The following is a 20,304-nucleotide window of genomic DNA, read 5'->3' on the forward strand; positions in this document are numbered from 1 at the left end:
ACTGAGTGACTTTCACTCACTTACCTCATACCAAACACTTTTGGGGATATAGTAACCGAAGAGGGCTACTCCCTGACTTATTAAACATACATTCTGTTTGAAAATGTGTCTAAACTGTGCTGTTTTTAGACAGGTTTTCTTCCTTGGATCATAAGCAACATTTTTTTCAATTTTTTTGATTTTTTTTCATTGACAGCTATGCCATTCTTCCCCCTCCCCCACTCCCCACCAGCCAAACTAATCTTTATACGCACAGAACAATTCACTGAATGAGTGTACCACTGTTTACTTAACCCATCTCCTATGGGGCATTTGCTTTATTTTCCACTGTATGCTATTATAATGGGCTGCAATTAGCAACATAAAAAACATTTATAAGTGACGTTATTTTAGAGACAAATGAAGTTTCTAGCCATATCCAAGTTTCAGCATTTGTTCTCTTTGTAGAATCCCTGTTTGCTATTAGAATCTGCCATGTCAGACTCACCTATCTATCTGGAAGCTCTTGGGTATAGATTACTGTCACTGAAGGAACTTTTTATTTTTAGTTCATTTTTTCCCCCAAAGCAGAGCCCTTATATATGAATATATATCCCCTGACATTTCCTATATATAAAAGAAGTTTCAGTATTGTATAAAATACTTACATTAAAGCAGTCCAATTTGTTGGAATCTGGCTTCCTTCCATGATTTTATCGCTGCCACAAACCATCTTTGTAAGTAGAAAAACAATGGAGATTACAAATAGTTGCCTATGAGTTGCTACAAAATCATAGTTTATGGTACATTGTCTTAATCCTTGCAAGCTGGTGAGTTTTCATGAATGAGGTTTCTCGTTTTGTTTTGTGCCACTCATAAGCCTGTTCAAATCACACACATAAACACACACATAAATGCACATATACCTTTTTTACATGAAGATTAATGAGGAAAATAGTTATATCTAATTCTGTTTTATGCTGAAGGTCAAAATTTCAATGAGATTAAGTAACAGCCTCAAAGAAGCAAGAGAAAGAGGTAGTAAGGAAATTGCTATTTCAACTAAAATTCTATACCTGGCGCTCCTGTTATTTCCTGGCAGGAACTTAGGCAAAATAGTCAGTTACATTCCCAACTACCTCACTTGTGATGGAGCCACCCACTCTCTCCTTGTAAACATTGTTTTAAAACACTAAATCAAACTGTAAAGTCCTGCCTAATTTCAAAGTCCTGTTGTTGTTCACTCGCTAAACTGTGTCCGACTCTTTTGAACTGCAGCGTGCCTGGCTTCCCTGTCCTATCTCCCTGAGTTTGCTCAGACTCATGTCCATTGAGTCAGTGATGCCATCCAACCATCTCATCCTCTGTTGCCCCCTTCTCTCTCCTTTTGCCCTCCATCTTTCCCAGCATCAGGGTCTTTTCCAGTGAGGTGGCTCTTTGCATCAGGTGGCCAAAGTATTGGAGTTTCAGCTTCAGCATCAGTCCTTCCAATGCATATTTAGAGTTGATTTCTTTTAGAATTGATTGGTTTGATATCCTTGCTGTCCAAGGGATTCTCAAGTCTTCTCCAGCACCACAGTTCAAAAGCATCAATTTTTGGCACTCAGCCTTCTTTATGGTCCAGCTCTCACATCCATACATGACTACTGGAAAAATCATAGCTTTGACCACGTGGACCTTTGTTGGCAAAGTGGTCTTTGCTTTTTAAATGCTGTCTAGGTTTGTCATAGTTTTTCTTCCAAGTATCAAGTGTCTTTTAATTTCATGACTGCAATCACTGTCTGCAGTGATTTGGGAGCCCAAGAAAATGAAATCTGACGCTGTTTCCACTTTTCCCCATCTATTTGCCATGAAGTGATGGGACTGGATGCCATGATCTTAGTTTCTTGAATGTTGAGTTTTAAGCCAGCTTTTTCATTTTCCTCTTTCACCTTCATCAAGAGGCTCTTTATTTCCTCTTCACTCAGATCTGCATATATATATCTGAGGTTTTTCTCCCAGCAATCTTGATTCCCGCTTGCGAGTCATCCAGCCCAGCATTTTGTATGATGTACTCTGCATATAAGCTAAACAAGCAGGGTGACAAGCCTTCATGTACTCCTTTCCCAATTTGGAACCAGTCCATCGTTCCATGTCCAGTTCTAACTGTTGCTTCTTGTCCTGAATACAGGTTTCTCAGGAGGCAGGTATGATGGTCTGATATTCCCGTCTCCTCAAAGTCCTATCACTTTCCAATTGCTATTTGACTTCCCTGGATTTGATAACGAACTTGAATATTTTTTTTCCTCTTGTAAAGAAGTTAGGAGAGACAAAATACATGGAATAATTAAGGAGATGGTTTTTTTCAGGCTATTGCAATAGGAAGGATGTTCATAATTAGGAGCATCTCAAAGAAAAGGAAGGGGACTGAGAAATCCAAAGAGAGCTATAAACAAGAGACAAACAAGAGAGTTATATCCACTGAGGAAAGGGAATGGTGGAGGTTAACTCAGAATGTATGAAAGCAAGGTGGCCATTTCTCAGAAAATAAAATGGTGGGGGTGGGTTTCAACCTTTGCTCTACTTTGCAAGAACACAGGAGCTTCAGAAAAAGTTCAGCATCATCAAGTGTTCTTAAATCCCCTGCTTAATCGTAATGCTTTTGGTCAATGATGGAGCCAAAAGTGATGACAGATTTCACAGTCACTGGGAAAAAATTACCAATTTTCTTTTCAATATATTGCTACTTAATTTGTTTTAGGGAAAAAACTGGACTGTGTTTTATTATCAGGCTTTTTGAAGGATGAGCTATTACTTTTAAAACTAGGATCAATATAGAAACTTATTTGTACAAGAGTGCTTCAAAGGCTTCCTATAAAATTGTGCTACTTAGCTGATCACTTCTTGCCTTAGGCAGTCAAAAGTAGATAAAGTTATAATGTCATTACCAAATATTTTTAAACCTAGTGTGAACTAATAAGGCTTTCTGAGATTGATATGCAAGCCTCTGTCCTTTAAAAGTGGCATATAAGTTCTAATAGCTCCAAGAAGACTAGCTGAACAAGGCATCTGAAGAAAGGAAGTTCTTGCATCCACATTCATTTCTTCTTTTCTTCAGAGAGTATTAATGCAGGTATTTCAAGCATTTTGCACTTTAATAAAGAAGTGTTATTAACACCACTCATTAAATACACTTTTAGAGCTATCATACCACCCCAAAATAACTTAAAATATGTTTTGTTAATTAGATGTATCTTGAATGAGGTCATATTTAAATTAAATGGTGAATCAAGCTGAAAGGCTCGCTTGGATCATGATAAACACCTTTTAAATAAATATGCAATTCAGGTAGACAGAAAAGAGAAGGCTTTGTGAAAACAAGCTCTAATAATTTAATGTGACCTGTAAAGATAATATGAATTTGATGTAGAAGAGAAAAATAAAACAAAGGAAAGGCCAAGGGTGGAAGCTAAAAATGTGATTGATCCATAAAATGAACTCTTTAAAGTCCCATATATCTTGGGAAAAGATTTGGATTTGAATATAGAGTTAATTATCTTTGATTATTTTGGATAATATCCTGGTCTAGATTGATGCAATCAGATAACTATTGCTCATTTGAACAAAAAATGGTGTGTCTTTGGGTAATCAAAGCAATTAAATTACATGACGGTTACTAAGCAATCAATACAATATGCCATCTTGACGCAAATAACCCATTTCAAATTACTCTTATGACTTTATCATTTACCCCTTTTACACAGTAATTTTACTGATGGGAAATTTCCAGTGAGTTCCACTTGGTTACTATTTATCACATTGTTGAACCATAGTTTTATGTGAAACAATTGGAACTTGGAGGTACCGGCAGAAAATGGGTGTATTTTTCATCAGTCATTGTCAAACAGGCTTTATTGGTGATTCTTTCTCTGCCCCTTGCTGACTTCTCAGGTGAATTCCATTGCCTCTTGGATACTTTGAATTGTCAATCAATCCAGTCAATCAGTCACACAATACACACACCAAACACTCACTTTGATAACAGCAATACTTTCAGGCATAGACTGATTCTGGTCTGTTTTCCCTCCTGCCAGCTCAGGCCTGCACCCTGAATCGAGGAAACTGTCCAAGGAATAATGTAGAATCCGCAATTTCATACCTCCCTGCCTTCCACCCTCCTCCCATTCCAGCAAGTTCAGGGGCCAGGAATGGATGGGGAGGAATAGGGAAAGAACTGGCAAGTCTTTTACTGAAATGATATGTATTTGAGTTGACTTTGTTGATGTCCTCTGTCCTCACACAGGGCCTCACTCTTGGAGTTTAATACTCTGCAGTGGCTATCTTGAAATTGTGAATAACATGATCTTTGACTCTGTTTTGAAAGGCAAGTCTTTTGGAACAACTAGCATGTACCAGGCTTGGCACGTGCACTTCTGCCTCCCATCCTGTAAGATCGGTTCTGGACCTTGCTTTCCCAGACTCTCCACCCAACCCCCATCCCCATGGCAACCAATGTCCCTGGCTTCCCTCTGCCCCAGGAGAGGCAGGTACACAGATCTGGGGTGAGAGAGGGGGTTGGACCGGGTGCACATCCCACACCCTGTAACTGCCCTGGGCTGGCAGTGCCATGGTGTGTTTGGAGGTAAGGAGTGTGCCCCAGGTGGAAGGTTGCAGTCTCCAGCTAAACCAGCTGTGGGTTTGCTGTGGGTTGGGGCTGTGACCAGTGCCTCAGGGATTCGTTTCTCCACCCCTGGCCAGGACACATTAGTGTGGGACCAGTATTTAACAGGTGGGAGAACTTGACACCCTATGAGGCGGGTGCTCCTGTGCATACGTGGCTCCAAGAAGCACTGAAGGGCCCTCCTGCATGTCTGCACTCACCTTTCCAGTATTCCTATGCTCCGAAGAACATGACATTAAATACTGCAAATTGAAAACAGCATCATTGTAGTAGAGAGAGAGGAGGCAAAAGAAAGGAACCATTTTAATTCTTAGTATCTTTAATGACACTTTACCCCTACCTTGGACTTCCCTGGTGGCTCAGAGAGTAAAGGATCTACCTGCAATGCAGGAGACTCGAGTTCGATACCTGGGTCAGGAAGATTCCCTGAGAAGAGAATGGCTACCCACTCCAGTATTCTTGCCTGGAGAATTCCAAGGACAGAGGAGCCTGATGGACTACAGTGCATGGGGTCACAGAGTGTTGGACACGACTGAGTGACTAACACTTTCACTTCACTTTGCCCCTCCCTTTGGAAGAAGCAGCTCCATGCTTTCATTTCACACTGAGCTCCACCAATTATATAGCTGGGCCTGATAACAGGTGTTCAGATGTTGAAGTTTTCAAGTGATGCAGACAAAGTTTCTTTTGGTGGTCTACACATTGGGGTGCATTGAAATTAACCCTGAGATTGCTGACTGACCTCCTGTGGCCCCATACCTCCTTTCTGGTCCATGCCAGACCTCTTAATTAAGAGGACCTCTGCCTCTTAATGCTTGGCCTTCATCACCTGCTATGTCACTCTCTTTGACAGGGTACCATCCAGAGGTACCAAGCCCAGGTACTTTGCACAGCACCCAACCTGCCCAGAGGATGCTCAATGGTCCTTGACTTGACAAAGGGTGCTAGAGGTGCACTTGGGCCTCAGAGCGCAGCCTCCTCCTTCAGGATCCTCCAGGCAAGAAGCAGCCACCTGGGTTTCTGTTCACAAGCCATTCCCTCATCTCTACAGCCACGACTCAGGGATCCAAGATCTTTGTAAACACACTGGGATCTCCTCTGATAGCAGCCCTGGAGCAGACCAGCACAGCCCACAGCTCAGCAAACAGCCAGCTGCTCAGGATGGCCTGCGGATGCCCCAGGTCTCTCTGTTGGCTCAGGAGTCCCTACCAGTTGTCTTGGGGGAGGAAAGGAAATGCTACAGCAACCTCTGCTACACTGATGCACAAACTGCCCTTCAGTTTCCAGTTTTCTCTTTATATACTCTGACTGTGGGTAATGCTCATGGAACCTGCTCAGCCCTTTTCAGTGAGTCCTACGGGGCAGTATCGAGCACCTCCTCTTGAGAAGTGTGAGATGTAACTGCACTATAGTATGAAGTTAAATGCTGGGTGGGGGCTACTACTAAAGTAGTGGTTCGCCACAGAGAAATTATGTAGGGTCTAGAGACATTTTCAACTGTCACAACTTGGTGTGGGTACCACTGGCATCTAAGGAGTAGAGGCCCAGGAATGCTGCTACAATGCAGGTCATCTCCATACAAGAATTATTGGCCCCAAATGTCAGTAGTGCCCACAGTAAGAAAGCCTGCCTTTGGCTAATAACAGTCTCCTGGTACCTCCTTTTCCTCCCATGCAAAATGAGATAACTGTAGCATTCTTCTCGTAGATTTTTGTATGGATAATAAGTTTGAGTACACAGTTTTTAAAAGTGCCTGGGAAATGGTATGTGCTCAACAATGGTAGATGTCTCCTGTTTAGGGCTTTCATTGAAATTTCAAGTAAAAATTTCATTAGGTATACTCCTATACAAGTTATTTCATCACAGTTTATGCATTCATTTTTGGAAATATTCGTTGTTAGTTTTGACAAGCATAAGAAATAAGGGTATACTTTGTTCCCATTTGCTTGTCACTTGACCATCAGAAACAGCTTCTAGTCTCAATCATCTTAACAGAATGAAATAAGGACTTCCTTTGTGTCCCCTCTGGCTGTCTGGAGAGCAAAGAATTGCACAGGCCAGAGCAAAGGTGAGCAGTTGATCCTCTGCCCACTGGTTCCAGGCCTCCCTGCCCAAAAGTCCTGATGAGTCAAAAGGAGAGTGTCAGGCCGTAGTTACTCAAATAATTCCTTTTTGTTCTTTGCTTTTACAGCCGGTCTCAAGAATTTCCAGTATCCTTTTTAGATCAGGATTCTCTCTCCGGGAGCAACATGATACAAATTACAGTTGACTTAGTACAAAGCAACATAGCGTAGCAGAGCGCCCCAAACAAAGCGATGGCGAACCTGGACCACTAACTAGCTCCTTAAACTTGGGCAGCTCATTTCCCCTTTCCCGGCCTCAGTTTCTCCATTCATTAAAGGAACAGGATTGTACTAGATGACGTCCCCCCAAATCCTAAGCCTCATCCCTTACCAATTCAAGAAAAACCCTCATTTATTTCCTTTAATAGCAAAGAAAAAAATCTACGGGGATGAACTCCGAACACATCTCCGCACCTACACGCTGGGAGTAGCCTCTACCTCCGTCGGTTGGCCAGCAGGGAGGCCGGTGCAGAGCAGGAGGGGCCGCCCCGAGCATGCGCACGCCGCGCCGCGCCGCCCCGCCCCCGGCCGGCCCTCCCCTCCACGCCCCGCCCCCGCCCCGCCCCCGACCGACCCGCCCCTCCACGCCCCGCCCCCGCCCCCGCCCCCGGCCCGCGCCGCCCCGCCCTCGGTCCGCGTCGCAGCCTGTTCCGCTGGAGGCCGCGCGCAACTGGCTTGAGTCCGGTGAGTGCATCCGTCCTGGCCTGGCGTCCGCCTCTAGGCTGTCTGGGTGGTGCTCATTCTCCCGACGCCCAAGCGCGAGTGTGGGTGGAGCAAGATCGGGGTCGGGGGAACCACAGGACTCGGGCTGGGAGCTTCGGTGCACCCCGGCCCGGGCCGGAGAGCGCTGGTGGTCGCTGGGCCCGGGACGCGCGCGGGCGCGCTCTACGACCACCGGCACGCGGATAGTGCGCACGCCAGTTTGGCGCCGCTCAGATCCGGGGTTAGGGTCTGGAGTAGCCTAGGCACTGAGAGAAGCCCCGTGCTCGGCCGGTGGTCTTGAGACTGGACGAGCACACGAAAGTTCGCAGGTTTCGCAGCGAGCGTGATGCCCGTCTTCGCCCTCGTGGCCGGCGGTCTGGGAGCGCGGCCACCACGTGGGCTGTGCTTCCAGTCGGGCCTAAGAGCCCCAGGCTTTACCACAGGGAAACCTGAAGTTCGGGCAGAGACAGCTGCCTTTTTCTCACCCCACCCTGACTTTAAAATGACAGCTTACCCTCCCAGTCATTCTTTCGTCACTGAATATTTCTAGAACGGGTCCCCAACTGCTGTTGGGTCATCCATCAGGTTAATGAGATCAGGTTGGTGGTTCACTGTGTTTTCAGGAAGTGTTGGCTTGGGGATCACACTTCGCTACCTTCAGTGCGTGCCTGCGTGAGTGGTCAGTCATGTCCGACTTTCTGCGACCCCATGGGCTGTATCCGCCAGGTTCCTCTGCCCGTGGATTCTCTAGGCAAGAATTCTGGAATGGGTAGCCATTCCCTTCTCCAGGGGATCTTTCCAGCCCAGGGATGGAACCTGGATCTCCTGCATTAGCAGGCAGATTCTTTACCGCTGCACCATCTGGGAAGCCTCCTTGACAACTCCAAAAATCAGCTGTAAATTCGGCGCCAGGCCTTTGATTTCACTGGGCTCATCTTTAAGTGGAAAAACCTGATTTATCAAGCTTCCTCCACCATCGCTTGGATAGTTTTGGTCCTCAGCCCCCATCCATTGTAACAAGTCATGATTACTAAAATTTATTAATGAGGTTCAATCCATTATTTCTAAGATAGAACTGAAAAGATAAGTGCCAATCATTGCTTTAGGTCAATAGGAGAACCGCTTTTCCCTGTTTGTATTGGTAAACATCCCCCCAGAGAAATCTTTTAGGTCCACCTAGTCAACCTTGTTACAGGTGATGATGTATCATTTCTGTCAGCTTATTTGAGTGTAATTAACTGAGCTTGAGTTTGCCTAGATCTTCCTCTATGTTAGTGGATCTAAAATTCCTGAGGATAACTTTTTAAAAAAACTTGTTTTGACTGAGTTACTGCAGGTTTCTGGGCCTTGGCTCCCAGAAACGCTAACTAAGTAGGCTTGATAAGGGGCCCAGAAATTTGCATACTAACAAGCTTTCCTGGTGATTTGACTACAATCTGTAAAACACAGCTCTGGAGATTAAAAGACACACCTCCCTCTCCTGGTTGGTGCCTTTCAGCTCTGAAAAGACTGGACTACCCAAGCTTGGGCTGCCATCATAAGAATAATCCCCACTGAACAAACCATCTGTTTCCCCAACTCTGTTTTAGGTAAGGCTTTTGAGATTTTTTTCCCTCCAAAATTGTATCCAAAAGGTGAAAAAAAATATGCACTCAGCAAGTGTTTGAGGACCCTCCTATGTGCCCTGCTCTGTACCAGCTCTGGGCATGTGCAGACAGGTGTCCTGCCTTAAGACTTCAGGTCAGTGACTATTACCATAGAAAAGAACGTTAGGGCATTTAAAAATATAAAGATTTTGTTTGTGTTTGCTGGCTGTAAAATGGGTATCAATATTGACTTTCTTGTGGAGTTTAATCCTTCAAATTGTTTAGATTAGTGGCTGTGTTTCATCGGTGGGCAGTTAGTAAAATATGAACCTTGAATCTTTTCTTTTGATTTAATATTTTTACACTTTAATGCTATGCTGCTGCTAAGTCGCTTCAGTTGTGTCCGACCCTTTGCGTCCCCATGGAGTGTAGCCCACCAGGCTCCTCTGGCCACGGGATTCTCCAGGCAAGAATACTGGACTGGGTTGCCATTCCCTCCTCCAAGGGATCTTCACAACCCAGGGATCCAACCTGCATCTCTTGCAGGTTTCTTGCATTGGCAGGTGGGATCTTTACCGCTAGCGCCACCTGGGAAGTCTCTTTAATGATATAGTCAACTCAGATTGGAAACAGATGCTTTTTACATGCTGGCTTTTTTTCTTCTCTTGGAGCTTTATAAAAATATTTACTCTTAACTTCTGTTTGGGTGGTCTGTGAGGTTTAGAGGCAGGCTTGTGTTGGCTGTACTTTTCCAAAGTATTCTCTTGTTTAGTTTCTATATTTCTTTCAAGACACACAGCTTTTTTTTTTTTTTTAACTTTTTGTTTCTGAAATTGTGATACAGCTTACTATTTTTGTGTGTTTAATGTGGTGGAGTATGTCATATGTTCTCCTCTCGACCTCCCACAAGCTGTTAAAAAGAATGGTTGTCTTACAATATGGGTAATGTGAGAATCAGAGAAATAGTAAGTTTGCCTAGTAACCTCTAAGCTAGGTTCCAATTAACTGAGCCTCAAATCATTTCAATATGAACACAGAGAAACTATAAATGATGTAAGTTTTGGCAGTAAAAGTAGTGAAATTCATATTCTAACAAAAGCATTTGTTATGCACTGTTGGGATTTATTTTGTTACTGATTGTGGATGGGAAAAATGTTTCAAGTGATCTTATTTTTTGGCTGAATTATTCTGCACACTTTATTTCACCACACTTTCTAGTGAATGTTTATACTGTGTTCGTATATTGTGCTTTTGTTTACATTTTTACAAACCTTTTGTTTACATCTTCCTGCTGCTTGCATTCCTTATATAAATTTTAAAGTGACCAATTGTGAGGGATAAGAAATGTGTGGCTGAATATGAAATTGCCTTTTCATTACTGAGTACCTTTAATGACTCAGACCTTCTGAGGCAGCATAACAGTTTTTAGCAATTAAATGTGAGCAGTGTGTCAGGGGTCTCTGAACCATCCCCTGGGCCAGTGGTTTGCTAGGACTCACAGCTAATTTATTACAGCAGATGGAGACCAAGCGCTTCATTGCTGCAGCAGCTAGTCATGACAGCACATGTGAAATGCTGCCAACCAGGGAAGCTCATTAGACGTTCAGTGTCCAGGGCTTTTACTGGGGGCTCATCATGTAGATACCTCAGCCTGGCATATAACCACATATAATCACACTGTTTGTCCAAAGAGCGTAGTCACAGTGAGTCCCTCTTTTCAGTTAGTGGTGTTAGGAACACTTCTGAAATCTAAGTTCCCAGCCCAGACATCTGCACATGCTGACTTTCAGGGGATAGTGCATACGTGCATGCTCATCTGTGTCCGACTTCTTGGAACCCCATGGACTGCAGCCCGCCAGGCTCCTCTGTCCATGGAATTTTCCCAGCAGGAATACTGTAGTGGGTTGCTATTTCCTCCTCCAGGGATCTTCCCAACCCAGGGATTGAACCTGGGTCTCCCACATTGCAGGCGGATTCTTTACCACTGAGCCACCAGGGAAGTCCTCACGGGATAGTAGGTAACTCATTTTTGCATAAGCAGTGCTCTTCACCGAGTCTTGTTTTCATTTGTCCTTGTATTTCTACCTTACTTTTGGGCTCCAAGTAGTAGCAGTACTTTGTCTTATCAAAGCTTTGATTCTTCAGTTGAGAAAGCAAACTGGTCTGTTAAACTTAAAAGGAATAGGAAACATTTTCAGCAAATGTATCTTATCAATGATACATCTGAAGTTCCCCCCCCCTTAGGAAAAAAGCTTAAGCTTACTCTTCCATGCAAGCTTTTAGTATCAATTTGTATTGTAAACACTTGGTCCTGTGTTTCCTATCAAAACCACTTGATCTTTTGAAGGAACTGTTTGTGGGCACAAAATTTAGAAGCTAAAATGAGGCCACTAGTGAGTTTTACATAGTAATGCCTCCTTATCTATGGTTGATAATGGTTTAAGGTCTCCAAAAGATGCCTGAAACCATGGATGGCAATGAAGTCTGTATGAACTGTGCATTTTCCCTATTCACAGACAGCTATAATAAACTTTAATTTATGAGTTAGGCACGGTAAGAGAATATCCGAATTGCCAGCATCAGTACTCGTGCACTTTGGGGCCATTATCAAGTAAAATGAGGGTCATGTGAGCACAAACTTGATACTGAAACAGTTGATCTGATCAGCAGGACGGCCACTAAGTGACTAATGGGCTCATACACTAGACAAAGGGAATAATTCTAAGTTTATTTTCTAGATTTATTATGAATTTATCAACTATAAATTTGTAGATTATTGTTGCAATGTGTAACACGTTGTTTGGGTACGTACTTCTCAGACCAGACCATTAATTCTTCTCAGTCCACAGTGTAGTTGAAATATGGCTTAGTTATCATGACAGAAGAGCAGAAAATTCTTGATAGCCCAACAACATAAGAAAGCATAACATTTACAAATAAATTACCCGTCTTTGGGAAAAACTGTTTTTTTTTTATAAGCACAGTGCTTCTTAATCTTTTGGGGGGATGGGGGCTTCTTTAAGAATCTGGTAAAAGCAGTGGACCCTCTCCCCTAGAAATAAATGTACTTTAAAATAGAATTTTGCTGTTTCAGGGAACTCCTATAAGTGAAGTATTATTCTTGAAATCCAGATGAAGGGCCCCTGCATGTAAATGTGACAACAGTTGTGGCTTGGTCTCGCAGTTCTGAGAGACCTTTGGCAATACTAGGGAGGTCGATCCTCTTGCTAGTCAAGTGTGGTCTGTGACCCAGCAGCAACATCATTACCTGTGGGCTTGCTGAAGGTGCAGAATCTCAGTCCCACCTGAGACCTGTGCTCCCAGGGGATGTGTGAGCACCTGAAAGCTAGAGGGTTGAGGGCTGCGTCAGATGTTAATGATGTTGCCATTTTAGTATGCCTTATTTTAGTTAAAAAGTTATAACTTTTTAAAAGCCTTGGGATGTGACTGTCTTTACCCTTCACTTTCAGTGTCTAATTTTTTTTTCTATTTTTTAATGGGATGTTTCTGGTAAAGTGGCAATTTTCAGGAATAAGCTGAGGTTTGAAGTGAGGCAGTCCAGGTGCTTGAGGAAGGCTTGGGTGCGGGCAGTGTCTTGCTCTAGCCACCAGGTGGCACCACTGGCCCAGGTGGCCCCCAGGACAGCAGCCAGGGGTGGGGCTGTGGCAAGGAGCACCTGGCTGTGGGCGGCTCTTGATTGAGTCAAGTGTTTATTACTCAGTTGCATCTAATTAGATTTGGGACCTGGTGCTGATTAAAGCCAAATTTTAAGATTTTGACTTTGCTGTGTCAATGGCCACAGGCTAAAACCGTGACTAGAAACTACTGAGATAGTTGAATCATTTAACTTGGGATAATTATACCTCTAATAAGCAATGAATTCCATGACTTAGTGCTTGTGTACAAGGAAACAGGCTTCCCTTTCTATGACTATGTGCTCTGCATGGTGTCTGAGGCGGAATCATACCCTGGAAGAAATGGCGTTGGCTTCAGGTTGTATGTTAATCCTGGAGGAAATGGCCTTGACTTAGGAAGAGCGTACACGAAGGGCCTAGTGGTCGTGCAGGTCGCGTGTATGTGATCCTCTGACACTGGCCCCGGGAAACCTAAACACATGGGTCTTGTTCTTCTGGCAGGTCTGCATTTCCTCACTGCCTTGTCTTGAAGACAGCCATGCCAAAGAAAGCAAGGCCTGCAGGGGATGGGAAGGAAGAAGGGCCTGTTCCTAAGCAGGTGAAGGTGGAGGCAGCCTGTGGACCTTCTTCCCCTTTGAACTTCGACAGCCCCAGTGGCCTCTTTGAAAGTTTCATCTCGCCCATCAAGACAGAGACATTTTTCAAGGAATTCTGGGAGCAGAAACCCCTCCTCATCCAGAGAGATGACCCTGCGTTGGCCACATACTACCAATCCCTATTCAGGCTCTCTGATCTGAAGAGTCTGTGCAGCCGGGGTATGTACTACGGGAGAGACGTGAACGTCTGCCGCTGTGTCCACGGGAAGAAGAAGGTTTTAAATAAAGATGGCAGAGTGCACTTTCTTCAGCTGAGAAAAGATTTTGATCAGAAAAGGGCCACAATTCAGTTTCACCAACCTCAGAGATTTAAGGTAACAGGCTCTCCCAGGGGCAGAATCCTCGTGTGTATTAAAGTACTAACATTTGGCTACAGATCAGCTCAGGGATAAATCCGTTTTGGTGATGATTAGTCTCCTGCCAGTTTCAGAAGGGCCAACACCTGTTTGGTCTTCAAATGCATTCCAACTTAAGTGATTTTTTTGTGTGTTCTCTTTTGGCTCAACTGTTAGAATCCGCATCAGCTCAGGGTGGACATGGTTCGGTGTCATTGAGCTGCAAAAAGTAAATTATATTGCAGGTTTATAAAGTTTGTTAAAGTGACATTACACCTCCAGAAGTATTTCTGTGGGCTGGTTTTTGTTTTGATCCATGGTGGACATTTCTCTCTGGATTGTTTCTTCACTGTAATGTAAGGCATGATAGCATCAAGGTGATCATTTTATTCTTGAAGTTGCCTCCCTCTGCTGCCCACATCTCCTTAGCAGAGGCTTCTAAGCAGTGACTAGACCATGTACTAGATGCACATTTATGGAAGAGACTTCACCCTTGTTTACAGCCCCACCAGGCTGGCTCTGGAATTGCTGGGGTAGGTGGGGGGCAGTCGTAGGTGGAGGGTAGCTTGGATTTCACGACTGACTAACTTTTTATTTATTCTCCATCAGTGATTGACATTTGACAAATAATCTGCTTCCTCTGTGCCCAGTTTGTGCGTTTGTAAAATGTAGATTTAGGATGAGCTAATCTGCTCTCTTAGTTGTTGTTCAGTCGCTAAGTCGCATCTGACTCTTTGCGACCCCATGCACTACAGCACGCCAGGCTTCCCTGTCCTTCACTATCTCCTGGAGTTTGCTCAAACTCCTGTCCATTGAGTCGGTGATGCCATCCAATCATCTCATCCTCTGTTGCCCCCTCTCCTCCTGCCCTCAATCTTTCTCAGCATCAGGGTCTTTTCTAATGAGTCGGCTCTTCACGTCAGGTGGCCCAAAGTATTGGAGCTTCAGCTTCAGCATCAGTCCTTCCAATGAATATTCAGGGTTGATTTACTTTAGGATTAACTGGGTTGATCTCCTTGCAGTCCAGGGGACTCGCAAGAGTCTTCTCTCTAGTATCATAATTTGAAAGCATCTCTTAGATGTTTGAGATTTTTACAGGACAGGTGTCCAACAATTGAAGGCCCTTTCTGAGTTTTAGAAAAAAAGTCTTATCCCCATCCAGAAATCCCCCTCTGTCACCCTTGGCTGAATCAGAATGCCAGCTTCGAGGAGGAAGAAAGCAGTGTGTCAGGTTCCACACTGAGGATGACTTCTGGCTGCGTGGTGGCTCCTAGGACTCTGTCATCAGCGTTCTAGTAATGCTTGTCATTATAGATCTTGAGTTGCCTTATTAGATCCATTAGGCCTCCCTCATCTGTGAATGCCTTTCCCTTGTCTGTAGGATTTTGTACTATTTGTACTCTGGATAAAGTACAAGTACTCTTAGACTTTTCAGTACAGGTCCTCATTCCAGATAGTCCATCTTGGGCAATCATGAGCAGCTGAAATGTCCCTGGGATGCCACCCTATTGGGCATCCTACCTGAAAGGAATTTATAAATCACTTGCAGACCAAGTCATGATTTGCATTCAGAAAATCTGTACATCGTGGTACTTCCCTCTCAGCTAGTCCTTGACTCTTTGCTTGGCTAGAAGTAGCACTTAAAAAAAAAAAAAAGTAGTTTTTAGACACGGAAGAACTATGAATAGAAAAGATCAGTGATGCTGATTACATGTAATTTGTTCACAGACCAGCAAGAAATTACTGTTTGGCATGTATGTGGTGTCCTCTGTGGCTGTCATTTCTGCTTAAGTGCTGCACACTTCTCTTCCCCAGTTTCAAGTGGGCAGGACGGTTTCCTTTGCCCTGTTGACTCAGCTCTTTAAGTCACGTTTATTAAAGGAGGAAGGATGAGCTTTTCCAGTTTCAACTCAACCCCCAGGCTGGGCTAGGAGGCATCCTGATTATTTGTGGGTTGTTTTTTTTTAATTATTTTATTTTTGGCCCTGCTGGTTCTTTGTTGCTATGCAGGCTTTTCTCTAGTTGCAGTGAGTGGTGGCTTCTCTTTGTTGCAGTGCAAGGGCTTCTCATTGTGGTGGCTTCTCTTGTTGCAGAACATGGGTTCCAGAGCACATAGGCTTTAGTAGTTGTGGGGCACAAGCTTAGTTGCTCTGCAGCACATGGAACCTTCCTGGATCAGGGATGGAGCCCATGTCTCCTGCATTGGCAGGCAGATTCTTTACCACTGAGCCACCAGGGAAGCCCCGTTTGTGTTTTTTTTATTCCCTCTGACCTTCCACCACCAGAACTTGAGAAACCTATAAGCTGCTGGAGTTCACTCTCTACACAGGAAGCTGGGTTCTGAGTGTTATATTGTGAGCAGATTTAGTGTTGTGTGTATTTACTAATGGACATACTGATACCAGGATAGAGAAGCCTAGAGACAGTTCCTCATTGTCCAGGTTGAAGGACTCGGAGTCAGCACTTTCTTGGTCACGTCACAGAGTGGGCACAGCTTGTCTGAAAATGAGTGAGGAGGTAACCAGAGAGTGGTAGGCTGTTCCCCACCTGCTTCAGGTAATCTGTGTATCAGAAGTCCAGATGAGCTAACCAGATATTTACACGTGTTCACTTTTGAATCTCCAACACAAATTTGAAATAACTGAGGTGATCACTGTGGTCTCCACTTTACATGAAAGAAATGAGTTCACACTTGTGACTTACAAAGCTATGAAGGAAGGACTTCTAACTTCAGAATTAAAACATTTTCCGAACTGTGTATCTAAAGATCCTTCCTGAAATGTAGTTGTGCTTTTGGCATGTTTGTTTTCACCTTTCTTTAGGTGTTAATGTGGGCTTCTGGTCTTGACCATTGTATTCAGCTGATCCTGAAGGAAGGTCAGTGCAGAGGAGAGGGCCTCCCTCCGCCCCCTTCACTTTTCCATTGTTCTGGGGTCCTCCATGGCAGCTCCAGACACAGCTGGGGGACCTGAGTCAAAGGAGACAGGTTTCAGGAGCCTTGTTTGTGCCTAGGTCAGTGCTGTGAAGCTGTGACACTTGTACACTGTTGTGCAATTGAAATAGAATTTGAGATAGGTTTATGCTGTTTCTCACAGTCTTAGGGTGGGAGTGCTCCTTTCACGGATGAGGAAGTTGCAGTCATCTAGCTTGTAACTACAACCTGAACTGAGACGGTTTGACTCCAGATCTCTTTCTAGTGGGCCACACTTGGCAGATTGAGAATCGAAAAGTGAAATGAAAAACTTGTACAAATGATAGGGTTTTCTGTAACCTTTAAGAAGAAGGAGACATGTGCTTCTAAATTATAGACCCAGAAACTTCAGTTGGGAGCCATAAAGTGACCCATCTGGTCCTCAGGCCATAAGCAGTAGGTATAGAGAGAGACAGACAGTTACTGTACAGATGTAATTACACATCCTCCTGGCCGCTCCCCGGTGTGCGTTAGATTGCTTGGGAGACCTGCGAACTCTTTGGAGCTCTTCAGGTGCCACTGAATTATTCTTCTTGTGTTAAATAGAAACCTTCAGCTCTATATGTAGAGTAGCTCAATGGCTTATATGGAAATGTCTCCCAAAGCTTGTTTGATGCTGACCCAATTCTTTCCCACTTGATATTTTTAATTCTGTAGTTTTTTTTTTCATTCCAGTGGGTAAGATTGACTTCTAAGCCATGGTCACTGGTTTACTCAGTAAATCCTTTCAGTATCTTCTGTGTGCCGGGCACTGCATGTATGGATGCTTAAAAGCTGGGCTTCTGCGGTGTTCTTTGTAGGTGACTTTTCTTTACGGTCGAGTCGTGGTTATGGGGGTGTGCTCCTTAGCTGCATGAATGTGAATCCTGTTTCCATCACTGACAGGCCTCCTTCCTTTTCGGTGTGGATGGGCACCCACAGAGTGATGGTACCCACCCTGTGAGAGGGTTGCTGAGAGGGCTGTGTAACTAAAGTAGGTGAAGCCTAGCGCACAGAAAGTGCCGATGCCCACGAGGCCCAGTTCCACCTGTCTTCCCCTCACCTGCCTTGGGACAATCAGGTTTCCTTCTCTCGCAGGAGTATGTGGCTCCTCCCTAGGTCCCTCAGTCCAACGTAGGTCCTGAAGAGCTAGTGAGAGGGGAGTGTTCCTCGACCCCTGTCCTGCCCTCGCTGCTTGACCCTCTTCCTAGTTTGTTATTTCTGCTCCCATTGCTCTAAGGACCCTTTCATCAGGCAGTTCCCAGACCCTTACCCTTCATCCTGCCTGAACTTCAGATTTAGCCAGCCAGCACAGGGGGGGTCTTAGCAGCTCATACGTAACATTTCTAATGTACAGGTTTTCTTTTCTCCCCAAAAAACTCATTCTTTAGCAGATCTTTCCCACTTTAGTGGTGCTGGGAGCTAACTAACTGCCTCAGTCAAAACCCCCAGAGTATTTCTCTCTTATCCTCCCCACTTCCAGGCCCCTGCCATCAGGGTGTGCTGGCAGGGCTGCCTGCCGAGCACATCCTGACTTTTACTCTTCTTCCTCGCCCTCTTCCCCACTCTGATCATCCCCGCCTGCACTGTTGCATCTGTCGCTTCCCCACCGCTGTCTCTTGCTTTCCCACAGTCCAGTCTCCACACCGTAGCCAGACTGACCTTTCGTAAATGTGAATGGGGTCGTGTCATTGTCTGGCTTGAAATCCTTCGTGGCTCCCTGTCACCTCCTCGTCCATGTCTCGTTCATCACGTCCTCCTTTCCATGCTTGGGACAGAAGGTCCCTGAGGGTAGAGGTGCCGGTTCGGTCACCGCTGAATTCCCAGCATCTGGGCTTCCAGGTTGGCGCTAGCGGTAAAGAACCCACCTGCCAGTGCAGGAGACATAAGAGAGAAGGGTTGGATCCCTGGGTGAGGAAGATCCTCTGGAGGAGGGTATGGCAACCCACTCCAGTATTCTTGCCTGGAAAATCCCATGGACAGAGGAGCCTGGCGGGCTCATCCATAGGGTCGCAAAGAGTCAGACATGACTGAAGTGACTTAGCACAGAGCATAATAGCTGTGCAGTGAAGACTTGCTGAGTGAATAAGAACAGATTGCTTACTTCTGATGTGTTTTTCTCTCCTCCTCCCTCCACTGTTGTTTCCTAAGGATGAACTCTGGAGGGTCCAGGAGAAGCTGGAGTGCTACTTCGGCTCCTTGGTTGGCTCCAATGTGTACATCACCCCGGCGGGAGCCCAGGGCCTGCCGCCCCACTACGACGATGTCGAGGTGAGGGGGGATCTGCCCGGCCGCGGGAGGAGGGGGTGGCCGCCAGCCCAGGAAGGCGAGATTGTCGTGGTTGAGCTGTCGGTCAGGTCCGGGCCCACTCTTCCTGTGCGGGCTCCGGAGAGCTTGACCTCCCTCACCGGGATGTTGGACCAAAATTAACCCCACTGAACTGGCTTCCTGCTCCTTTGGAAAGGGGAGAGATAGTTTATTTACTAATATAAAGAGCTGCACATTCTTCCGAAACAAGTATTGATTGAATTGTCTACAGAGAAGTGTGATTGGATATTTTTTCTTTAATTTCACGGTTTAATAAGGTGAGGTCACAAGTATTCCATACATCTGCTTTTATTTTGTCCTTTTTCTGTAGCTGCCAAAAATATATGCTTTTTTCCATTTGTGAAAATCTTGGGGCAGCTTAAATGAAGGTCATGGTTTCACTTAAGCACTGGCGCCTTGACGAATGTTGATTTCACTCTCATGTGGCTGCCAAAAAAAGTTAACTCTTGGGCTTAGGTATGTTGTAGTTTTATTTTTGTACTGCTACATTCTGCGAACACAGAGATAGTAGGAAATGAAAACCTCTTTTTTTCCTCTTGAGAGCAATTTGATATCAATACATTTTCCAAAAGTTTTTTTTTTTTCCTTTAATATTTCTAACAGGACTTTACAATATCTTTGGTTGAATGAAGAATAAAAACTTGACATTTTCCTATGAGCCAGGGATTATCTTCAGGGTTTTGGACACTCAGTAGTATCTGAAGCCTGGCTTTTCCCTCAGAGATTATGGACTTCCCACTGTCTGTTGGAAGATTTAGAGGAATGAATAGGAGGATAGATAGCGGGATATAAAGAACTCAGCGAGGCTTTTAAGGAAGTGAAAAGAATGACTAGCCTCCCAATGTCAGAGTTCACAGTCACCTGTTTTTAAAAGTGAATGCCAGTGGTGGCAGCTTTTAAGTGTGGAGCGAGATGTATCTGTGACCCTTTATTTTTATTTTATTTTTTTGTCAAAATTGTGATTCGTTTAAGCCCTGGGAGGGCCAGCATTCTAGAAGCCTTGGGAACAGTGGGGAGGCTCTCTGACACCCTGGGGTCCTGTGCTCCCTGTAGGTGTTCATCCTGCAGCTGGAGGGAGAGAAACACTGGCGCCTGTACCAGCCGACGGTGCCTCTGGCGCGGGAGTACAGCCTGGAGGCCGAGGACAGGATCGGGAGGCCCACACATGAGTTCACACTCAAGGTACGGGCCTGCCAGTGTGGGCGCCAAGTTCGGTTTGAAGTTTGCGCTTGTGTAATGGTCCCCCGTGTGTTGAAGCCGAAGCTCCAATATTTTGGCCACCTGATGCGAAGAGCTGACTCATTTGAAAAGACCCTGATGTTGGGAAAGATTGAGGGCAGGAGGAGAAGG

The 20,304-nt window shown here is 44.8% G+C and overlaps 1 protein-coding gene across 13 annotated transcripts in view; it reads left to right on the top strand.

Moving 5' to 3' along the window:
* The first annotated feature begins 7,411 nt into the window (after positions 1-7,411).
* The window catches only part of RIOX2 (ribosomal oxygenase 2), a 29,640-nt gene continuing 16,747 nt past the window's right edge, over positions 7,412-20,304 (top strand). For 2 of the 13 annotated variants that reach the window (XM_081572582.1, XM_081572589.1), the window contains exons 1-5: positions 7,412-7,446; positions 8,914-9,053; positions 13,187-13,655; positions 18,778-18,897; positions 20,008-20,136. In XM_081572582.1, coding sequence (XP_081428708.1) covers positions 13,224-13,655; positions 18,778-18,897; positions 20,008-20,136 — 681 coding nt within the window. In that variant the 5' untranslated portion in view covers positions 7,412-7,446; positions 8,914-9,053; positions 13,187-13,223. Of the gene's footprint in view, positions 8,216-8,913; positions 9,054-13,186; positions 13,656-18,777; positions 18,898-20,007; positions 20,137-20,304 lie in introns of all 13 variants that reach the window. The other 11 variants (XM_081572581.1, XM_081572590.1, XM_081572580.1 and 8 more) reach the window with 9 other exon arrangements.

This window comes from Giraffa tippelskirchi, chromosome 2, assembly GCF_054371585.1.
Source record: "Giraffa tippelskirchi isolate mGirTip1 chromosome 2, T2T-mGirTip1v1.2.pri, whole genome shotgun sequence".
In the NCBI taxonomy this organism is placed as follows: domain Eukaryota; kingdom Metazoa; phylum Chordata; class Mammalia; order Artiodactyla; family Giraffidae; genus Giraffa; species Giraffa tippelskirchi.